General features: G+C 38.9%; 1 protein-coding gene across 1 annotated transcript in view; it reads right to left on the bottom strand.

Annotated features, from left to right (window-relative positions):
• Positions 1-22921, bottom strand: part of LOC108796986 (probable phospholipid-transporting ATPase IM) — a 209310-nt gene that overhangs the window by 24516 nt on the left and 161873 nt on the right. The window contains exons 15-20 of the mRNA XM_018568555.1: positions 18926-19114; positions 12913-13028; positions 11421-11585; positions 8397-8508; positions 6575-6680; positions 6341-6488 (exon numbers count right to left, since the gene is read on the bottom strand). Coding sequence (XP_018424057.1) covers positions 6341-6488; positions 6575-6680; positions 8397-8508; positions 11421-11585; positions 12913-13028; positions 18926-19114 — 836 coding nt within the window. The remainder of the gene's footprint in view (positions 1-6340; positions 6489-6574; positions 6681-8396; positions 8509-11420; positions 11586-12912; positions 13029-18925; positions 19115-22921) is intronic.

The raw sequence follows: 22921 nt of genomic DNA, 5'->3' as shown, positions 1-22921 counted from the left end.
ATATATATATATATATTACACACATACATGTATATATATACACACACACACAGTCCCTTTAAATGTAGAAATAAAAAATGACATGAAATAAATGAAGTAGAACACACTCAGCTGATAAGTATAATTTACAGTTAAACCAGATCAATTCTTCATGCTCTCTAGACTGAGATCTTCCCAGTGGAACAGTTTATCATTGTTTGATCTGTTAGGTCAAACATAACAATGAGGTGAATGCTTGACTATAGCCGTTCTCTTCACTGTCCTACGTTCCAATATTAGTACAAGAAACACATTCCCTAATCAAAACACATTTCTTTGGCAAGACAAACAGCTCTCGACTTACTGGAATCCCACTGGAGAGATTTTAACCATAGTACACAGGATATCAGACTTGTATTAAATATTTTTAAGGTCAGTTTGAGCTCTTACATTTACAAGAAAGAATACTTGCGCAGCTGTAAAGCAGCTTCAAATCTACTGTTCAATTTCAATGTGCAAAAGCATTTTACAACACACAATTAACCACTTGAAGTCCGCGGTGTTAAACCCCCTTCCCATCCAGGCCATTTTTCAGGATTCAGCGCTGCGGCAATTTGACTGACATTTATTCCGTCATGCAACTCTGTACTGAAATACATTTTATACCCTTTTTTAGGGGACAGATAGAGCTTTCTTTTGATGGTATTTAATCACCACTGGGGTTTTTATTTTTTTATATATTAAGAAAAAATTACAGAAAATTAAAAAAAACTGTTTCCCCTATATTAAATTTGAAAACATTTATTATTACCCAATTTTTTTGTAAAATATATAAGACGGGGTCACTTCGGGTAAAAAGACACCAAACATGTCAAGCCTTAAAATTGCGTATGCACGCGAAACCTCAAAAAACGACATTACACAAAATTGGCCATAGGCGACGCTTTAAAAGCTTTTACCGCTCATGCGTTTAGTGTTATCAGTGATTGCCCTAATTATTGCTCTCACTCCGACGTTCGCGGCGATATGTAACATGTGTAGCGCTGACGCATCTTTACGTTTATATGTGCGTAAACGAGGGGGGGGGGCTTAAACATTTTGGGGGGGCTTACTGTTTTTTATTTGTGACTTATTTTTTTTAATTATATATATATTTTTTACACTTATTGTTATTGCTATTACATAGGGGGATACAATCCCCCTATATATTAGCAAAGGCACACTGACTGTCCTCTTTATGGACACTGTCCTTTTGGGGACCCCAAAAGAAGCGGATGAAGAAGAGATCTGCTTCATCAGCTTCTTCTCTCTGGCTATAGCAGCCAGATGACTGACAAGTGCATGCAGAAGTGATGTAATTACATCACTTCTGCATTCACAGCACGGAGGGAGATCAGCAAGGAGGAAGATGCTGAGCTCCCTCTAATGCCCGTGCGCGCACTATGGGGCACGCGCGAGCAGGAAAAATTGCCATCTGTAGACGGCAACTCGCCAATGCGAGTCTGCCGTCTGTTTTTTCTTAACGGGCAGACGGCAGGAGGTTAATGTAGCTGACTGAAATTAGGAATACAAAAATAGTAATAAAAAAAAGCTCTGATGGACTCACCCGAGGAATATGAAAATAGTTGAAATTGTGACTAAAAGCAAAATGTGAACCCCTTGGAATCAACTTGTTTTCTGCAGTAATTTGCCATAAAAAGTGATCTGAACCTCATCTAAGTCACAATAGACAAACACAATGAGGGAAATACCTTGTTACACTAAGCACAATGAAGGGAATTGATCAAAACTGAAGCAGACAGAATCTGGAGCAATTGTTCAGGGCAACCAATCAGCTTCTCTCTTCAGTTTGTTCAGTTAAGAATTGAAAATCGAAAGAGAGAAGCTGATTAGTTGCCATGCACAGCTGCTCCAGATTTTGTCTGCTCCAGTTTTAATAAATTCCCCCCAACGTGCTTAAGCTGATAACACAAAAACAATTCTAATTTCTAGAGTCTTTATTGAGCACACCCATTAAACATTTACAGTGCTTGCAAAAGTATTCACCCGCTTGGCAATTTTCCTATTTTATTGCATTATCACCTTGAATTTAAATGGATTTTTGTTTTTTTTATCATTTGATTCACACAACATGCACTTTGTGATTCACACAACACTTTGATGATGAAAAATATTTTTTATAGTAATACAAACAAGAAATAAGACAAAAGAAAAAACAATAAACTTAAGCACAACTATTCACCGCCCAAAGTCAATACTTTCTAGAGCCACCTTTTGCAGTAATTACATTTGCAAGTCTCTTGGGGTATGTCTCTATAAGCTTGGCACATCTAGCCATTGTGATTGTTGCCAATTCTTCAAGGCAAAACTGCTCTAGTTCCTTCAAGTTGGATGGCTTTCGCAGGTGTTCAGCAATCTTGAAGTCATGCCTCAGATTCTCAATTGGATTGGCCTTTTTTGACTAGGTCATCCTAAGACATTTATATGTTTCCCCTAAACCACTCAAGTGTAGCAGCATGCTTAGGGTCATTGCCCCAGCCTTAAATCTCTGGCAGACTGAAACAGGTTTCCCTCAAGAATATCTCTGTATTTTGCGCCATCCATCATTCCTTCAATTCTGACCAGATTGCCAGATCATGTTGATGAAAAACATCCCCACAGTGAAGCAGGATGGTGGCAGCATCATGCTTTAGGGATGTTTTTCATCAGCATGGTGTTTTCAGAGTGATAAGAGATCTTGGGTTTGCGGCAAACAGCATTTTCCTTGAAGGCCAAAAAGCTTAATTTTAGTCTCATTTGACCAGAGTACCTTCTTCCATATGTTTGGGTAGTCTCCCACATGCCTTTTGGTAAACAGCAAACGTGTTTGTTTATTTTTGTCTGTAAAACCATGGCTTTTTTTCTGGCCACTCTCCCGTGAATGCCAGCTCAGCGGAGTATACGGGTTAAAGTGGTCCTATGAACAGATACTCCAATCTCCACTGTGGTGCTTTGCAGCTCCCTTAAGGTTATCTTTGGTCTCTTTGTTGCCTCTCTGACTATTCCCTCCTTGCCTAGTCTGTGAATTTTGGTGGGCAGCGCTCTCTTGGCAAGTTTGTTACCATATTGGTAACAAACATACATGGTACCATATTTTTTCCACTTTTTAATAATAGATTTAGGTGCTCCACCTGATGTTCAAAGTTTCGGATATTTCTTTATAACCCAACTTTAATCTGTACTTTTCCACAACTTTGTCCCTGACCTGTTTGGAGAGCTTCCTGCTCGTTATGGTGCCCATTGCTCGGTGGTGTTGCAGACTCTGGGGCCTTTCACAACAGAGATGAGAGAGACATTTAGATTGCACACAGGTGGTCTTTCTTTAAAGGAGAACTATGAGGTGAGTGCTTTTCACTCACCTCATAGTTCTAGCCGACCTGTGACAATGAGACTGTCATACGTCGGCTCAGTAGATCGGGAGGTGAGCGAACACATACATATTATGTGACTTCAGAAGGTAATTGGTTGCTACCCAATCTTATGTAGGGGCTTTATAGCAAAGGGGGTGAGAATACATATGTATGTATTTTTTAAACAAGTTATTTTCTTGATTTCAGTTCACAATATTGGACTATTTTGTGTATGTCCATTGCATGCAATCTAAATAAAAATCAATTTTAATTCCAGAGGGTAATGCAACAAAATAGGAAAAAAGCCAAGGGGGTGAAATGTTTGCAAGCCACTGTAAATGAACCGTTGGAGTTCATAGCCGGTCAAACCTTCTTTGGCAGCAATGACTTCAAACAAGCACTTTCAGTAGCTCTGGATCAGACCTTGACAATGTTCAGGAGGACTTTTTGACTATTTATTTTTACAAAACTGCATCAGCTCAGACACATTTGTAGGATGTCTGGTGTGAACGGCTCTTTTGATGTCATTCCGCCGCATCTCTATGGGGTTAAGGTCTGGGCTCTGACTGGGCCACTCCAAAAGGTGCATTTTCTCATATGCTTGGGGTCACTTTCCTGCTGCATCACCAAACTCCTACTAAGCTTCAGCTGGTGGACAGCCAAACTGACATTATCCTGTAGGGTATTTGGGAAAACTTGGGAATTAATTTTCCCCTCGATGATGGCAAGTGGTCCAGACCCTGAGGCAGCAAATCAAGCCCAAATCATTTTATTCCCTCCACCATACTTCACCGTTGGGATGATGTTTTCATGTTGGTAAGCTGTGCCCTTTTTGCATCATACATCGTGCTGAGTATTCTTACCAAACAATTCAACTTTTGTTTCATCTGTCCACAAAACATTTTTCCAGTTGCGCTGAGGTTTGCCAAGGTTTTCCTCTGTGGTGTTGTGCCATGGACACCCTGCCTGTTAAAAAAGACTTCTGTATGGTAGACTCATGAACAGGAATTCTTGCCACTTCCAGTGAAGTCTTCAAGCCTTTAACTGTTACTCATGGGTGGTTCTTTACCTCATTTAAGATTCTGCATTGTGCCTTGGCAGTCATCTTGGCTGGGTGCCCACTTCTAGGAAGAGTAGCCACAGTATTAAACTGTCTCCTTGTATAGGCAATTTGTCTGTCGACTGATGGATGCCTAAACACAAAGTTTATGCTGACAATTCCTAGAGGTGTCCCAACTTTTATTGATCACTCACAAGCTCTCTGTCTTTAGAAAAGCAGTGTTGGAACAGACTGTGTTACTACACCCTCTTAAACAATATTTGGACATGGATATTGTACTGCAGGAAGTAGTATATTGCTCTCAAAATGGCGAGAAAATGGCAATTAACAAAGAAAGACAGACAGACCATTATAGCCTTTAAACTGTAGGTCTTTCCTTTAGAGAAATTGCAAAGAAAGCCAAAGTGTCAGTGAGTACAGTTTCCTATACCACCAAAAGGCACTTGGAAACTGGAGGAAACTCTGACAGGAAGAGGTCTGGCAGACCCAAATCCACAACAGATTTAGAAGACAAGTTTCTGAGAGTCAACAGCTTGCGTGACAGGCGGCTCACAGGACCCTAACAGCAGCTTCAAGCACAACTTAACACTGATCAAAGTTCCAACTGTGAAGAGAAAACATTGAGCTGCAGGTTTGAAAGGTCGAGTGGCAGTAAGAAAGCCATTGCCAAGATGGCAAAATAAAAACAAAGTGGGTTGCATGGGCCATGAAACACCGCTGGTGCAATACTGACGACTGGAAAAAGGTCTTATGGACCGATTAAATCAAAATTTTAGATATTCGATTCATCACACAGGGTTTTTGTACGTCGTTGAGTAGGCGAAAGGATGGTTCCTTGGTGTGAGATACCAACTGTCAAACATGGAGATGGAAGCGTGATGGTCTGAGGCTCTTTTGCTGGATCCATAGTCGGCGAATTGCACAGAGTAAGCTGCAACCTGAACCAAAACTACTACCAGCATTTTGCAGCACCAAGCAATACTCTCTGGTGTATGCCTAGTTGGTCAGGGCTTTATCCTACACAAAGATAATAATCAGAACTACCTTAGAAGAAAAGAACAAGATGGTAGGCTTCAATCATGGAATGGCCAGCACAGTCTCCAGAATTAAACCCCATCGACCTGGTTTGGGATGAACTGGACAGAAGGGTGAAAGCAAAGCAACCGTCAAGTGCAATCTCTGCAACAGTGTTGGGAAGAACTTTCCAAACAATATTTGATTTCTGTTGTAGAAAGAATGCGACGAGTGTGTTCGGTTGTAATATCTGCAAAAGGTGGCTTACTCTGAGGAGTCAAAAAATGTAATTACTTTTTGTTAATGAAAATGATTCCACGATTTCTTTTGGATGTCCAATTGTTTATTTGTTCTATGTTTTATTTTCAGCTTTATTTAATTTAATTGAGACATTAAAGTACATAAATTTCAATAAAAACTGGCAAAATGGGGGTGTTCTAAACCTTTTGACCGGTAGTGTATATTGACAGCATTCCAATTGAAAGAAAAGAAGGCAACAGTGACTATACAGCTTCTTGTTTTTGAACAATATTAACAATGTCTCGCTTTTAAATAAGACCGGACCTTAAATTGCATCAAAAAATTTAAAGTGACTGCCAGGATGTCACATATTTGCTAACCAACTTTGACCGCTTTTGTAGTGAAAAGAGAACATTAGCTAGACAATCAGAAATTGTAAAAAAAATGATCTGCATATAATAGCAAGCATATCTGGAAAAAAAAAGAAGATCTCTGTCCATCATTAGACATTAAAGTAAGTAATAAAGTTTAGTCTTTGCCAAACTTGGCCTTATTGCAGTGCAATAAGGACACTAAAGTGTTGCGCAAACTGTTGGCGCTATATAAATCCTGTATAATAATAATATAAGTTTATGTTGTCAATTATGGCAACCCTTACCAGACTGTGTCCATTTATGACTATGGCATATTCACCAGTTACAGTTTCCTCATAAACAGATTCAACCTTTATGTCGTTCATTTTCTCAGAGAATTGGTGGCCATTAAATAGGCTTCTGCTCTGTCCAAAAGTTGCTTCCTTTGCTTTTCTTGAAGAAGGAAAAAGAAAAATGTTAGGTGATGTAGTACAGACCACACGATTTAAAAAAAGACAATGAAAAGGATTGCCATATACCTTAGTTCTTCTCGAACCTCTGTTACTGAGTGACCAGATATTACAAAAATATCATTCATGTCATCTGTGAGCATGTGGCAAGAGTAACCAATGTTCATGGCAGTTTCTATGGGGAAAAAAAGCCAAAAATTCTACATGAAATTTAAACAAAAAAAAAAAAACATGAACTGGAAGTACAAAGACTGTATATATTAAGGTGCATAGAGATGCTGTATAGGATTGGATCAGTGTCAATAAGGTAATTATTGGCTGTTCCTAAGTATGGAGCAACCTAATGATAGCCAAAAATTAATTTAATTGATTTTTTAATTAATATTAATCTGCAGCTGAGCTGCAGATTTGTTTTTCACCCTAAGGGATTCTTTTTTTGTATTTAACCCCCCTCATGACAGCGATGTTCAAAGTATGTCACTGTCACTAATTGCGATACTTAGTGACATTGTATGCCAGGTGACCACTATAAGCTTTTATAGAAAAAAAAATTAAAAGTTAGCTTGTAGGTTTAGGCTTAGAAGTACAGAACATTTTCTAAAATCCTAGGGATGCGAGGTGTTTCCAAATAAAGGACAAAAAAATTAATGAAAAAAAAAAGTGTTCTTGACGTGTTTTTCCTCATTTTTTAAAATATTTTATTCATCCTAAGTGAGGCGTTAGGCACACATATGTGATATACATATATAGCCCTATCTGTATTGTAAAAAACAATATATAATATGTGTGGGTGCACTTAGTAAGAAAGTATATTACTGCCATATAAGAATCACATATCAAAAATGTAAAAAATGCATACGTCATTAACGAACAGAAACTAAAAACACACTCAGTCATGAAGGGGTTAAAGTAATAAAATACAAATACTTATTGCAAATTATGCATGACACGATTAGCAAATCCTTTTAACACCATAGCGCTCATTCTATCCTTCTAAATGTGATGTTCCTGCAAAATATTACAATTTGAATGTACCAGCTGTGATTTCAGTTCATTGCACATTTGTCTTTGCTGTCATAATGCCTAATAAATGACATATATTTGTTAATACTGCATGTTTGCGTGCCATTAATATTAGAAATATAAGGCATTATGAGCTCCTGGAAGGAATTCTGCTCTCAGCATGTCACCACATCTGTTTTCTAATCTTTGTCTAAATAGCAGCAATAGTGTGACTATTTGTTGAATGTTAAAAATGTCAAAATAGGAAAAAAATGTGTGCATATGTTCACAAATGTTCTCCGTGGAGGTGCAACTAGTAAATGTATTAACTATATGTATTATATGTTTATCTGGATAAGGCCTATCTATTTTCACTGTATGAAGGACTAATCAGAGCTTGGTGGTGTGGGTGGGTGGATGTCTGCTATTTGGGAAAGGTTGTGCATGGCCATCTGTCAATCCAAACTTTGGTTAGTAACCATTAGAGTACATGTTACTAATGTTAAGCATTACCACTACACCCAGACCAGTATATACATGTTACTAATGTTAAGCATTACCACTACACCCAGACCAGTATATACATGTTGTTAATGTTAAGCATTACCACTACACCCAGACCAGGATATACATGTTACTAATGTTAAGCATTACCACTACACCCAGACCAGGATATACATGTTACTAATGTTAAGCATTACCACTACACCCAGACCAGGATATACATGTTACTAATGTTAAGCATTACCACTACACCCAGACCAGTATATACATGTTACTAATGTTAAGCATTACCCCTACACCCAGACCAGTATATACATGTTGTTAATGTTAAGCATTACCACTACACCCAGACCAGTATATACATGTGACTAATGTTACGCATTACCCTGCTTGTCTCCAGTTAGGATCCACAGCTTAATGTTGGCCAGCAGGAGACTAGCAATAGTATCTGTCACTCCTTCTTGCAGCTTATCCTCTATTGCAGTAGCACCTAGTAGCTGTAACAGAAAACTCACTGGTGATATATCATCATATTGCCATTACTTTTCAACATTTATGTTGGTAGCTTTTCAGAAAAGAGTAAAACACTGTACCAGTGCCATGTCTATGCCATTTTGGAAATTCTCTTCTTTTTTTACATTTGTGCATGGGTATGGTAGGAATGAAGATGAATCCTTAATCTCTGGTTTAATTCAAGGACCTTTCACTTGTCATTTTATCAGACACCAATATTCTGATGCACTTACTTTTTAAAACTAATAATTTAACACGTAATAAATAGGTGGAACATTTTTTACCACATAAATTCTATGTGAGAGTACTTAAATCACTACTAGAGCTGTGACAATATCAACGTCCCCTGAAGTTTAGGTTTAGTATTAAAATTTGTGTCAATAGGCTTTTATCCACTTAGAGTGTCTTTTGCATTCCCATACAGATCTATGGGAATGCAAAACCTACTTGAAGCATGATCAGAAGAAAGTCAACTGCAGGTCGAATGTACTTGTCAACAAATTCTATATGATCCCAAAAGTGTCTCAATCTGATGTCAAGTTGATGTTGATGCCATCAACAAAAGCCCAAAGCCTGTGGGCATTGGCCCTTAAAGGCTAGGGCTTAGGTTGAAGATTTATAGGTTAACTTAGGGTTAGTGTTGGTAATGCACACAGATATATCACAATTTAAACCATATCTGACTAGCATTTGGTCACACACAAAAAAAACAAAAAACAAGCGGATCAAGGCAGGCAATCACCATGCCAGCTATATACATATAAAGAGAAATAAATCAATCTATAAATGATGGTAGTTTGCCTACATCCATGTGATTATTTTAAGCAATTAAAGCTGGTTAGAAGTGGTTAAAAATACCAGAATTTGCTGTGTGTAAAGATAGTTTAAAGGTTACATTGAGGTTAAAGGTCAGTGAGTGACTATTATTTGTGTGTGCACAGTCCAATGAGGGGCATAAAAATTTAGTAATTCTTAGAAATTTAGGGTTATACTGCTGCCTTCACAGGGCTTGGACCCTTGCAAACAAAATAATGTTAAGCCAGCAAGACATCAGGAGGAAAGGAGCCACACCCAAGTGCATAACCCTCACTGTTTTAAGTTGAGGAACATTAGATGCAGGAATCTTGAGTCTAAGAAAAAGAAACCCTGTGTACACGAAATACATACTGTTCAGGGTAGGGAGTCAGTCCCCTAGTCAGGTGTAGGGGGAGTTCTCAAATTTTTCTGAAGATGAAGATCTTGCAGCCTCTAGATCAGGGGTGCCCACAATTTTTGTGTTAAGATCTACTTTTCAAATGACGAGCTACATGAGATTTACCAACGAAAAAAAAAAACTCCCTCACTCTCTCTCCTGGCTGTCTCTCCTTGCTCTCTCTCCTGGCTGCTTCCTCGTTACCAATTAATCGCCCCCCCCGGCTTCCTGATTGGCCGGGAAGCCGAATCTATACTCCCTCGTCACTTGGTCACTTGCATACTCACAAATGCAAGCAGCTAGTGCTGGTTAGGGTTGCAGGAGGCCGAAGTCACCAAGTCACTGTAGGTGGGCAGGGGAATGGAACAGGAGACCAGATGATCCAGTTCTCTCAGCCTTAATAGTTACCATGGTAAGATTGTAGTCGCAGAAATTTTAAAATGGTGCCCAACGGAACTGACTATGAGGTAGCTCTCTGCTTCAGCCTGACTAGTCACACAATGTGCCACCATGCAAAGTCCTGTGTATGAAAGTCACATTCAAGGCAAGCCCTGCAATCTTCAGTACAGTTGCAAACACTGTTCTACTAAATGCCACATAGTCTTACTCACAAAGTGAGTCTTCAGCTCTGGATCTAGAGAGCGCTCTGTGGCTAACATAGTACACAGAGTCTGGAAAGCGCCACAATGCAGAGCCCTGAGCCTAAAGGTGACATTTCAGGCTAACAATACATTATTCGGTCCAGCACAGTGCAGGTATGGCATCCAAAGTTGAGTATACACTGATCCAGATAGCTACTGTGAAGAGATTAGCACAAGTCTTGAATAAAGTCGCCAAAGAAAAAAACTATCTATGGAATATCTTAATTAGGGTAAAAATAGAAAGGAACGATTATAGGTGGTGTCAAACCTCCTATGAGACTGGCAAAAAAAACTGAGGTATGAAGACTGGAGGTAGGGTCCTACAAAGGCTGGCTTAATGTTTTTTGTTTGGCAGTGTCCACATTTTCTGAAGGTGGCAACCATACATGGCTCAAATTTGGGCTGATTCAGCAGGACCTGGCCCCATCTGCATCACCTAGCTTGACAAACTTCAACTGAAAAATCAAAGGAGCCGGAGTCAGCGGAGTAAAATAGTTGGCAGAGAGGATTCCTCCATCCACGCTGTTAGCATGGATGTGGGAATTCAATGGTTCCTCTTGTTTAGCCCACGGGCAGGACAAGGGAAAACTACAAGTGTATGGCTAGACGAGGAACTACTACATTTCTGTGTCCCTCAAAAACTTTGCCAAAAACATCCAAGAGAATTTTCAGGATCAACAAATACATTTCCCATATACATCTGTTGAGTGGCTTAAAGTAGACCTAGCACCTAATTTTTTATGTTAAGTGCATGCAGTCTAAGTAATGTTTAGGTGTAGCACTTTCGGTTTCAATCTGTGAATAAATACCTGTAACGTTTTGCTGGTAAAATAAATGGAATGCAAATCTTTCCTAGGGACTTTCTAGTATGCGATTCTTTTAAAACTTTTGTGTATTATTTTAAAGACTAAATAAGTATATTAAGTACAGTTGACCTTATGGTATGTTTGTGTCAATGTGCTTTATTAACTTCTAATGATAAAAAAAAACAGCATCATTCTGATCCTCTCTGGTTTTCTACACATTCTCTTGCAACAAACAATCAAATTAGGCTGGAACATACCATCATGTCACTCTCTATTTGTTCATAAGCATCTGCGAGCTGTTCCTCCCTGTTCTCCAAAGCAATGCTGGCTTCATGATGGATCTTCAGCCACCATTTAAAGTAATCTTCGTTGAGGTCTTTATATGCCAAGGCTAAAGTCCGCAGGCCTTCACCAGCACACTCCTAGATAAAAAACACAAGATCATGTTGTGCAACAGTGAGCTGAAAATTATTAGGGCTGGTACTGATTTAAATTTTCGTGTTCGATTAATCGATTTTTAAAATCGATTAATCGACTAATTTCGATTAATTATAAACGCACATACAGATCCAACTACTTTTGGCTGATCTGCTTGCATTGCAACTCTGCATTAGTCAGTGGTAAATGTAATATAATATTATATATAACATTTATTCTAATATTTGATCATTAGTGAACATCCACAAATACAAGAAACAGGGTTTATTTTTTTTTTTCAATTTATACTGAAGAATTGCTTGCAATCTACTCAATCGTAGTAAACATAGTATTGTGAATTGAGATTGGGATTCACCACAGTCCTCACCTGCTGCTAAAACAAATGCAGGGCAGAAATTAGTCAGTTAAAAGTCTGTGTGTAGCCATCAGCAGCGGTGTAACTACAAATCAACGGGGCACCATAGCAAATGGTTTGATTGGGCTCCACTCAGTGATCCCACCCCGATCTACTGACAGCTGTCACAGGTAGAGGCAGAGTTGCACATCTCAGTCATCCAGCTACATATTTCAATCTTCTTTGCAACGCATCTTTGGAAAAGCTGCGTTGTGACACTGCCCCCCATAATACTTGCCTGTGCTGCTATGGCTATCCATGTACGCCTGGCCACAGCTCCGTCGGCTAACGAAGGGAAGGGGGGAGAAGTCCGGTGACACCACGGACATCGACGTCACCGGACTCCTCCCCATCCCTTCGTTAGCCATCACGGACATCGACGTCACCGGACTCCTCCCCCTTCCCTTCGTTAGCCGACGGAGCCACTTGGGGAAGGGGGGAGGAGTTCGGTGATGTCGATGTCCGTGACGTTACCGGATCTCCGACCGGACTCCCGGAAGCCGGCGGAGAGGTGAGTATTTTCATTAGCGATCAAAAGCATTTTAATCGAACAAATATTTTACCGATTAATTGCGGAATTAATCGTTAATTTCCGCAGCCCTAAAAATTATATATTCTTTTTATGTGACTAACTTCACTCTAATATTTCTTTGCACTTGTAAAAACCTGTATTCATATGCACAGAAGTAATTCATTTTTAGTAGGAACACCTACATTAAACAGTGCCCTTCTGCATGATGGTGCACTACAAATCATTGTGTATAATGTATGGTGCCATCAATACAAATATAAATCTCTGAAATAAACTTCCAGTAGGAAGTCATGTCTTCAATAAGAAGTATGTGTGTGTTGTGTTAACAGGTATAGGAAAGATGCTGGTAAATGCATTTCCTGCATAAATAAAGAAAAAAACTCACATTGAGGTGATCTGAAGTGATGTACATTAATTCTTCACTATGGACATGGAGCCTCTCAAATAAAATAGTGTCTGCTCCTTTACAATAAAGTTTAATCTGTCCTTCTGGATTTCGTACTGTGGAAAAAGGGATAATTGTATTAGCAAATAAAATGATAAACTATGCAGAACACTATGACACAAATAACAAATTGCATGGTTTCCCACTTTATTAATTTACTACCGTTCAACATGCTAAACATTGGCTATACAACCCAAAACAAGACTACTTCAGTGTGGTACTATGTTTGCCAGTATACAGTATGTGAGAATATGGCCTATTGATTCAACCTATTGACTTACAAACAACAAGTGATCGCAGGAAAGTATTAAATAGCAGCTCTGAAAAACATGGATCAGTGAAGGCAAGCTTAGTGCACAAATCACCTTACAAAATCTCCCCAAATGTAGCTGAAGAGTTCCTTAAGGGGATTAACATCTTTTCTCATCTTTTGTAAATATATGCAGTACTTGATGTTTTTAAGACTAACGTTTTTAAGCTGAAGTCTGAGTAAACTGGCTCAAATAAGTTGGGAGCCATTCTGCTGCAAATTTCGTGTTTAAAATAAAATGCAAATACACAGTAAAACACAATTATAGATATTTTTTCCCACGTAATTGCTTGATTAAATATCACCTGTATATATTAGTGCTTAGAAAAACGGTGCATGTCTTAAGTTGTAAAACAGTAGGATGTACCCCGATGCATCCATCTTCATCAAACCATCCCCTGACTTTTCTCTATTTCATGCCTTACTACACACAATTCACTCCCACTGACTGGAGAAACATGTTTACTGGTCTCTTTAGTCTCCATGTGGATTAGCAGACACGAAAGGGGTGGAGAGAGAAATGTGATGAAGAACAGAATTCTCTATCTATTCATGGTTTTGGTTAGGAAACCTCTGAGGACAACTGCAACTTACAGCCAATTTGTGTTTTAGGAGCTGGATGTTTTTTTTTTTCTTTTCACATGGCCCATGTAAACCTTCCACATCTAAGCTGAAAGAAACTTTCTCTATATGTAATGGCCTTCCTGGCTCAGAAAGAACAATAAATCGTAATATAGGGTTATGGGGATTAGAACTCTTTTCACTTCTTTTACAAAACAGATATAATTTGTTTACAGTGAGTCTAAACTGTAATTAACATTTATTAAAAGCCCCTAATACTTTAACTATTTGTTATAGTGTAACTCCACATTTTTGAGCAACAAAATATTATTTTCCATGCCTGTTTTTTACATTGCAAGAATGTTAGCAAACATCATTGCAGACTGTGCTGTTTGGTAAAACTCACACTTGCATTCTATTCACTTTTTCCTTCCTTTGTGATGAGCGGGAAGGACTACCTGCCTCAGCTACATGATCAGTGTTGTGACATTAGAAAAGGAGGGATCGATCACATGAGCAGCAAATTTTATTGTAAAATCCTTTTTTCTGCGCTCAATGGAGGGCACAGCTCTGCTTTAGATAATCAGAGATTGAACCATATATATGCACACAATTGATTACATGCAATATATTCAATTTTTGCTTTTTGGGTGTGGCTATGCTTTAAGGTACTTATAATTGCATTAATAAAATACATTGAATGGTTTATAAATGCATACATAGCTGCAGTGAATTGTGTTTTTTATATTTGCTTGGTGTTTAGCTTTAAGCTAAAATAGGATATTATTTACAAACAGCTTTTGTGCTAATAAGGTCCTTTTTATTATTATTATTATTATCTGTATATGAAAGAAAATAATCAGATAACACTAAGACAACAGATCAGAGAAACACAAAAAACAAAAAGGGAGGTTGAGGCATAAGTTTAAGAGGAGCCAAAGGGGAGAATAAGAGGGAAAGAACATGGGATTTATCCAAAAAGAGGTAGACAGTGCTAGGAGAAACAAAACAAAAAAAAATGTGGAGACAAAAATCAAAGAGAAGAATACACATTTTCTAAATATAACTATTTTATTTGAGGGAAGATCTGATTTTCATCAACTTGGAATTTTCATCTATTTGAACAAAGCAGCTAGCTCTTGCCTATGGAGATCAACATGTTTCAAAGAAATCGCAGCAATTTAAAAGTACTCCAATGTATCTGCTCGCTTAAAACTCCACTTTTACTAAATAATAGAAATGGAATATGAATGCAATTCCTATGCATCTTCCTCTTTGACATGACAACAAAGTGTATTTTCTGCTCTGAATTCCAAAGCATGTGTTGTGAGCCCCGCCTACTCAATTTCTGATTCATTACAAAGAACACATACCTCTCCTCATCTCCCTCCCCCTCATCTCAATAACCCCTCCTTTTGCACAGGCAGAAAGCACAGGAAGTTATCAGCTCACAAGATTTCTGACAATATAAACAAGTATTTTTTGTACTTTTTTGTACTAATGTAACCGAAAAAAACAAAAACATTCAGTGGTGTATTTAGACAGCCAAAAGGAAGCTAATAAGAGAAATTAATTGTTAGGGTTTACATACACTTTAACCACTTAAAGACCAGGGTGTTAAACCCCCTTCCTGGCCAGGCCATTTTTTAGTATTCAGCGCGGCGGTACTTTGACTGACATTTATTAAGTCATGCAACGCTGTACTGAGATGAATTTTATACCATTTTTTGGGGACAGATAGAGCTTTCTTTTGGTGGTTTTTATTCACCACTGGGGTTTTTATTTTTTACTATATAACACAAAAAGTACCCTAAATTGTGAAAACAAAACCTGTTTCCCTATGAAATGTTATGAAACATTTATTATCACCCCAATGTTTTGGTAAAATATAAAAGACGGGGTCACGTCGGGTAAATAGACACCAAACAACGCTTTAAAAGCTTTTACCACTCATCAGTTTAATGTTATCAGTAATTAAGGGCCCAAAATGATTGCTCTCACTCTGACGTTCGTGGCAATATGCAACATGTGCGGCACAATAGACGGAATCGTCGTTTTCGCACATAGGTGCACCCGATGCATGTTTGCATGTGTATGTGGGGGGGCAGGGGACTTTAAAAAATGTTTGTGTTATTTTACTTTTTATTTGTGACTATTTTTTTTGCTTCTTTATTTGTTTAATGCTTTAATTTTTTATAAAAACTTTTTTTTACACTTAGCCCCCTATGTGATAGCAATAAAGTTAAGAAACCCCCTATGTGATAGCCAATTCACATAACAGGTCCTCTTTATGGAGACATCAGGGGTCTCCAAGACCCCTAATGTCACCTAAGGACCCCCAGAGAAGCTGATGAAGCAGAGATCTGCTTCAGCAGCTTCTCACCGGCATCTGTTGCCGGAGAGTGACACTGAATGCGGAAGTGATGTAATATACATCACTTCCTGCATTCGGGGACTGGAGAGGAGATCAAAGGGAGATTGTGTACTGACCTCCCTTTGATCTCCTGTGACAGAGTCGCCGTGCCGGCCCCAGCCACAACGGGCACAGCGGATATCGGGACCGGCGGCGGGGGCGGGTAGGGGTTGCACACCCACACCTAATACAAGTGATCGGGACGCCCAATCGCTTGAATATAGCCGTCGCTGGCTGTTTACATTTATGACAGTTTCCCCACTCATGTGCACGCTGGGCGCTGCACACGAGCGGGGGGACGGGAAGGACATCTATAGATGCCCTCCCGCTATTATAAGGCTCAGGAACGGTCAATGGACCGGAGGTGGTTAAAGCACCTAGACAAAAACGAGCAGTTAACCCTTGCAGTGCGGGTGTAGCCCCATTGCAAGGGTTAATAAAAGGTTTGCCAGCGTTCTTCTTTATGGTGTGAGCATGTAGCCTTTTCTCTCATGTGACAGTGTACAGATCGAACCCAATAATGTTATGTCATAATTTAATTGGAATGGAATCTGGATCACTACTTTTCCTAGATGTATTTAATTATGATGATACTGGAACTGATCATCAGATTACACCAGTGAGACCCTCCCACTTAGCACCCAGAAATAGGATTAAATGAAATGGAATGCGTGTGTGACTTAATAGAGAACAGCAGCAGGTAGGACTTTGCAGTGAATCCTATGTGATAGCCAATTCACATAACAGGTCCTCTTTATGGAGACATCAGGGGTCTCCAAGACCCCTAATGTCACCTAAGGACCCCCAGAGAAGCTGATGAAGCAGAGATCTGCTTCAGCAGCTTCTCACCGGCATCTGTTGCCGGAGAGTGACACTGAATGCGGAAGTGATGTAATATACATCACTTCCTGCATTCGGGGACTGGAGAGGAGATCAAAGGGAGATTGTGTACTGACCTCCCTTTGATCTCCTGTGACAGAGTCGCCGTGCCGGCCCCAGCCACAACGGGCACAGCGGATATCGGGACCGGCGGCGGGGGCGGGTAGGGGTTGCACACCCACACCTAATACAAGTGATCGGGACGCCCAATCGCTTGAATATAGCCGTCGCTGGCTGTTTACATTTATGACAGTTTCCCCACTCATGTGCACGCTGGGCGCTGCACACGAGCGGGGGGACGGGAAGGACATCTATAGATGCCCTCCCGCTATTATAAGGCTCAGGAACGGTCAATGGACCGGAGGTGGTTAAAGCACCTAGACAAAAACGAGCAGTTAACCCTTGCAGTGCGGGTGTAGCCCCATTGCAAGGGTTAATAAAAGGTTTGCCAGCGTTCTTCTTTATGGTGTGAGCATGTAGCCTTTTCTCTCATGTGACAGTGTACAGATCGAACCCAATAATGTTATGTCATAATTTAATTGGAATGGAATCTGGATCACTACTTTTCCTAGATGTATTTAATTATGATGATACTGGAACTGATCATCAGATTACACCAGTGAGACCCTCCCACTTAGCACCCAGAAATAGGATTAAATGAAATGGAATGCGTGTGTGACTTAATAGAGAACAGCAGCAGGTAGGACTTTGCAGTGAACTTTGCAAACATCTTTGCTATGTAAATAACTGCCATGGAAAGAGCTCAACAAAAATAGAATTACACTTCTTTAAGGACAGGTGTTCTACACCCTTTTTAACTGGTTCTGTTAAATAATATTGGATTCATTAATGTGGTGTTTATTAAAGGGATACTATAATAGTTTATCCTCTTTTTACTTGAAATTTTTTTAAATTCACATATTTATAGACTAATTTTATACCATTTTGTTTTTTGTATAAAATCCTTATTGTACCAATACCCGTTCATAGTACTTATTAGTTTGCTTGATTAGCATGCTTTGCCAGCAGAGTGGGAGGGGGCATCTCCCCGCTTTTACTAATTCTGGTCTATATTCAGTACAGGAGCTGCAAGGAAGTGACTTTACATAGCTCCACCTGCTGGTTCCAAATAGTAAATATTCATATGCAATACTGTATGTTTACCTGACAAAAAAAAATAATTGGTGACATTTCTCTGACATCACAAGCATTTTCTGTATAGCTTAAGGATTTGTACTGAAGGTAGGTGTAAATCATCCAGCGCTTCACCTTGCATCAGCAGGTCATCTAACAATGACCAATTGGTACTATTATCAGATCCCATCTAACTTGATCCAGTTACCTCACAAATGTAAAGAAGTAAAAACAATAAAACAAAACGTCATTAACAAATAAATCGCCCCACTACCAAATAAACGCACTACTTGTATCCAAATAATTTTAACATAGTGGCTTATCTGGATGGTACTAATGATTTTGTGTGAGCTTTGAATGCTTTCCCAGGGACACACTACAGAGCTGCTTCAACTATAGTCCAAGCCTATGTAGCTATTTCAGTCTGTATAAGTGAAGGTTTGAGCTATTTCCAGATCAAAGGAAATAAGCAGAATATCTCTACACACAGGCACCTTACAGCAACAAATGCAGAGGCCGGTAAATATGTTTACTCTAACAAAAAAGAGCACATCTGTCCTGACAGGCTACCTTTCCAAAAATATACACAAAGGAGACAGGAAGAAAGCATGTGAAAGACACACTATGAAAAAACATGCAAATCAAAAATACTTTACCTATGACAGACATTCTTTTCCTGACATTGTTGAAATCTAATATTGCTAAAAGTTGGTATGTTACAATTCTCCCCATTTCTTGCACAGTGATGGTCTCAGGCGTTCGGGACTTGAATATAAATCCAAAATTCCTGGCAGCAGTAACCAATGCACCTTCATCTGGTGACTGCACTTGGTAATTCAGGACCCCTGTGTAATTTTAGGAAAAAGAACTTCAAAAATGAATTGTGTAAAAATATATACTTCATCGATATAGATTTAAGTGGTGATATTTTAAAAAACATAGATTATTTTACCTTGTATGGGAATAATATTCTGATGATATGTATGGGTATAAGACGAATGCCGCATGGGCCGGTGTGCGCAAGCAGGAGGGCTTGCGATGATCGCAAGTACGATCTGCCTGTCCAAGATGGGCAGATCGTACGAAATTTGAATCACCTTACAACCATCGCACAACAAAAGTCGTGCAATGGTTGTAAGGTGTATGGACAGCTTTAGGGAGATTCTCACACTCTATTCGCCCAGGTGACCATTATCACTGAAAGTGAAAGAAAATCCCAAATTTTGGATTGTCATCAGAACATGAATAGATGATACATCTTCCAATGGAGAAATTAGTTCTGGTGACCCTGCTGATCACCAGGGATTTCCCTGTCTTTTGAGGGATTTCCTCTCACTTCCTGTTTAGGCTAATCAAACAGAAAGAAAAGGGAAATCTTCGCAGTGGGACACAGATGACATAAAACAAGCTGATAGGGGTTGCAACCCTCCCTTATGTTAACCAGAATAAAAAAAAAAAAGTTTTGGCTTAAGTTCTACTTTAAAACAAAAAGAACATGTCTAATTTCACTTAACCACAATAACAGCCCAAGCCTGATTTTTTATATGACTAATGACCTATAATATTATAATTATTAAGGAAACAGAAAATAGTGGCAAAAAAATGGAAAACATCCTTTTTTGGTCACATAAATTCCAGTGAGAAAGGTCAAGAGCAAGATGTGTGGGACCCATCTGTAAACATACACACCATGAGCAATTCTTCTGGAATCAGGTCTGAGTCATAGCAATCCTGAAAATTCCAGTACTGCAAACACGTGTCTGACCTAAAACCCACGACATCACAAAATTATAAATACTGGGAGTGCTTCTTTCAATAAGTCTTCTATCATTTTCATCTCAGGGAAGTCACCAGCAAGTGGAATTAAACATTTATATTAACCCCTTCAGCTAAAAGAGTTCATTCATTAAGCAAAACTTTGAATCTCCCAAGCATAAAGACCATTTTTGTACATTGAGTTTAATCCCTATTTATTTATTTTTACGATATTTAGCTGGAATCTCAGGTTACCTAGATTTGTTAGGATAATGTAAAACTGAGGATTTCCACCTGTTCCTGGAATAGATGTCAGCAGACTACAGGAAAACCTGGTGCTCTGCTGCTCTTAAGCATAAGTAGAACTCAAGTTGCATGAAGAATTACTCATTATTCTGTGCTGCATTTTAAAATTCTAATTGGTTAGGCCTGGTTCACACCTGTACGTTTTGTAGCGCGTTCAACGCTCTACGAACGCTCTACAAAACGCTCAAACATGAAAATCCCATTGTTTTCTATGGGTATGGTTCACATCTTGCCGTATTTCAGCCCGTCTGAACGTGCTACAAAACGGCCTACGCCAGAAAAGGTACATGAGCTTCTTTGCGGCGTTTTTGTTGCACGTTTCCATTGGGATACAGCCAAGTAGCCCTCGGAAACGCGCGTTTGTCGTGCGGTTTTTTACTGCGAATCACGGTAAAAACGTGCGTCACGAAACGCGCGACAAACGCGCATATTTGATACGACTAGGTGTGAACAGAGCCTAAGACCTCATTCACACATGCAGCGTCACACCTGCATGTATTTGCATTTAGAGCACATTTCTAAAAGCATTTAATGCAGGTATCCAGTTTTCAAAGGTATCATTCAGACTGGACCGGTGTTCAGTTTAGTGGAGATAAGAGAAAATAGAATTCTGTGTGTCAAAAATCCGATTAGAAACTCTAAACGTTGTTATACTGATGAAAATGTGACAAAAACTGATGCTGAATATTGATGCTAAATGTGACAAAAACTGCTTTGAAGCAGGAACTTTTGAATGCAGGAATGCAGGAGTGCAAGTGTAATTCGAGTCTTACATTTGTAAAGATTTTGTACCACTAACATTGGCCTTTTGTACCACTAACACATGTTCTTTAAAATGAGCAGAATTGTTTTCCATTACTTTCATTTATTTATTTGTAAATATAGTCCTTGCATTTATTTTAGATTCACAGGTAAAAATGGATCAGCCAAATAATCCTATGAATGTGTGTTCAAGTTTTATTAAACTATTCTCTATGTATAGCTTACGGGGCAATATTCGATTATTACATAAGCAGGCTCTGTTTCCTGCCATGCAGTACAGCTACTGCTCAAAATGCAAGCCTATTAGTCACCTGACCCACTGATGGTACTCCTAATAAATTCGTCTATCAACAAATGTTAAAACAGTGTGAAAGTATGATTTTTGTGGCCAGACTTGAAATCTTTACATTTAATTGATGGCTTTGACTGGCCAGGCAACAAATGCATCTCTGTAGTCTCCCACCCTCCTGTCTCCTGGGTCTTTACAGTCTCCCACCCTCCCATCTCCTGGGTCTCTACAGTCTCCCACCCTCCCGTCTCCTGGGTCTCTACAGTCTCCCACCCTCCTGTCTCCTGGGTCTCTGCAGTCTCCCACCCTCCTGTCTCTTTACAGTCTCCCACCCTCCCATCTCCTCTCTCTCTAAATTCAAGAAAACAGAATATTGATACACTAAACTGTGCTAAATTGTCATGTGCATTAAGCTGGCACGCACAATCTGACTGTGCGGTCTACGGAAGTCAGGTCAAGCGGTACAAAAATGAATATATCTTACTATTACAATGTAAAACGAAAGTTTGAAAAAAAGATTTAAAGATTTAAACATTATGCTGGTAACCCTTTACAATCTCAAAAAATGGTTTCAAACTAAGCAGTTGTTGGTAAATCTAAAGGAGAATATACAATCCGGTTGTACTGTCAGTGGTTAGCTTTAGATTTGCTTAATACATTATGAATACATTTACTTAACAATTCAGGATATACCCAGTTTTTCCTGTGTGGAAAGCTGGACACATACCTTTCTGTCTAAATGCACAATCTAATTTAAGGTTAGGTTGAATGGTATATAAGGCATTGTCTTACATTTTTAAAGACCTTAATTACTTGCTTGGTACCAACCAACTGTTGCCAAGCAAAAGTGGCATCACTATTTAAAAGGGATTAAGGTCTTCACTTAATAACTGCAAGACTAATAATTTAACTTCTATGCTGGTAAGATTTTTGAGTGATTGGTAATGGCTGACATACTAACAAGAGTGTGTGCTATAAAAAAATATATGTGATATCCTGCACAGAGTTATGAAATACAGATGTTGTCAAACAAATCTTAGTTTTTATGAGAATGTAAACAGAAACTTGGATAAAGGAATGTCTGTAGATGTAATATATAGGACTTTGCTGAACTGCTTGACACAGCTAATATCTACATTAAGAGTCATAAATTTAGACATTTTAGTCTGTACGGCCTTATGCACACAGGCCGCACAAGAGAAGTTATCTGCCAAGTATAAACAACTTTTATGCTTTCCAGGTCACTTTTTTTCTGTGTTTAGTTGTTGTGCAACACCAGGCTAAAAGGTCCCGGGATGCAGAAAAGTTTTGTTTATGTAAATTGAGCTAGACTTGCATCTAGACGCTGCTACATGTCTAAGTGTGCATTCAGCCATAGCAAACATTACATGATATTCGGTGTTTATAGAAATGAGCTCCAAACGCACATGGACGCATGTATTTTAATTGTTACGTTCAGGAGGAGTAATTAGATAGAATACTTAAAGTACTTAATTAATTATACTCCCAATAATCTTATAATAATTTTAATTGGTGTATG

This window comes from Nanorana parkeri, unplaced genomic scaffold (assembly GCF_000935625.1).
Source record: "Nanorana parkeri isolate BGI_ZX_2015 unplaced genomic scaffold, ASM93562v1 scaffold1207, whole genome shotgun sequence".
NCBI classification, from domain to species: domain Eukaryota; kingdom Metazoa; phylum Chordata; class Amphibia; order Anura; family Dicroglossidae; genus Nanorana; species Nanorana parkeri.
This window is presented reverse-complemented; position numbering and strand designations above follow the sequence as displayed.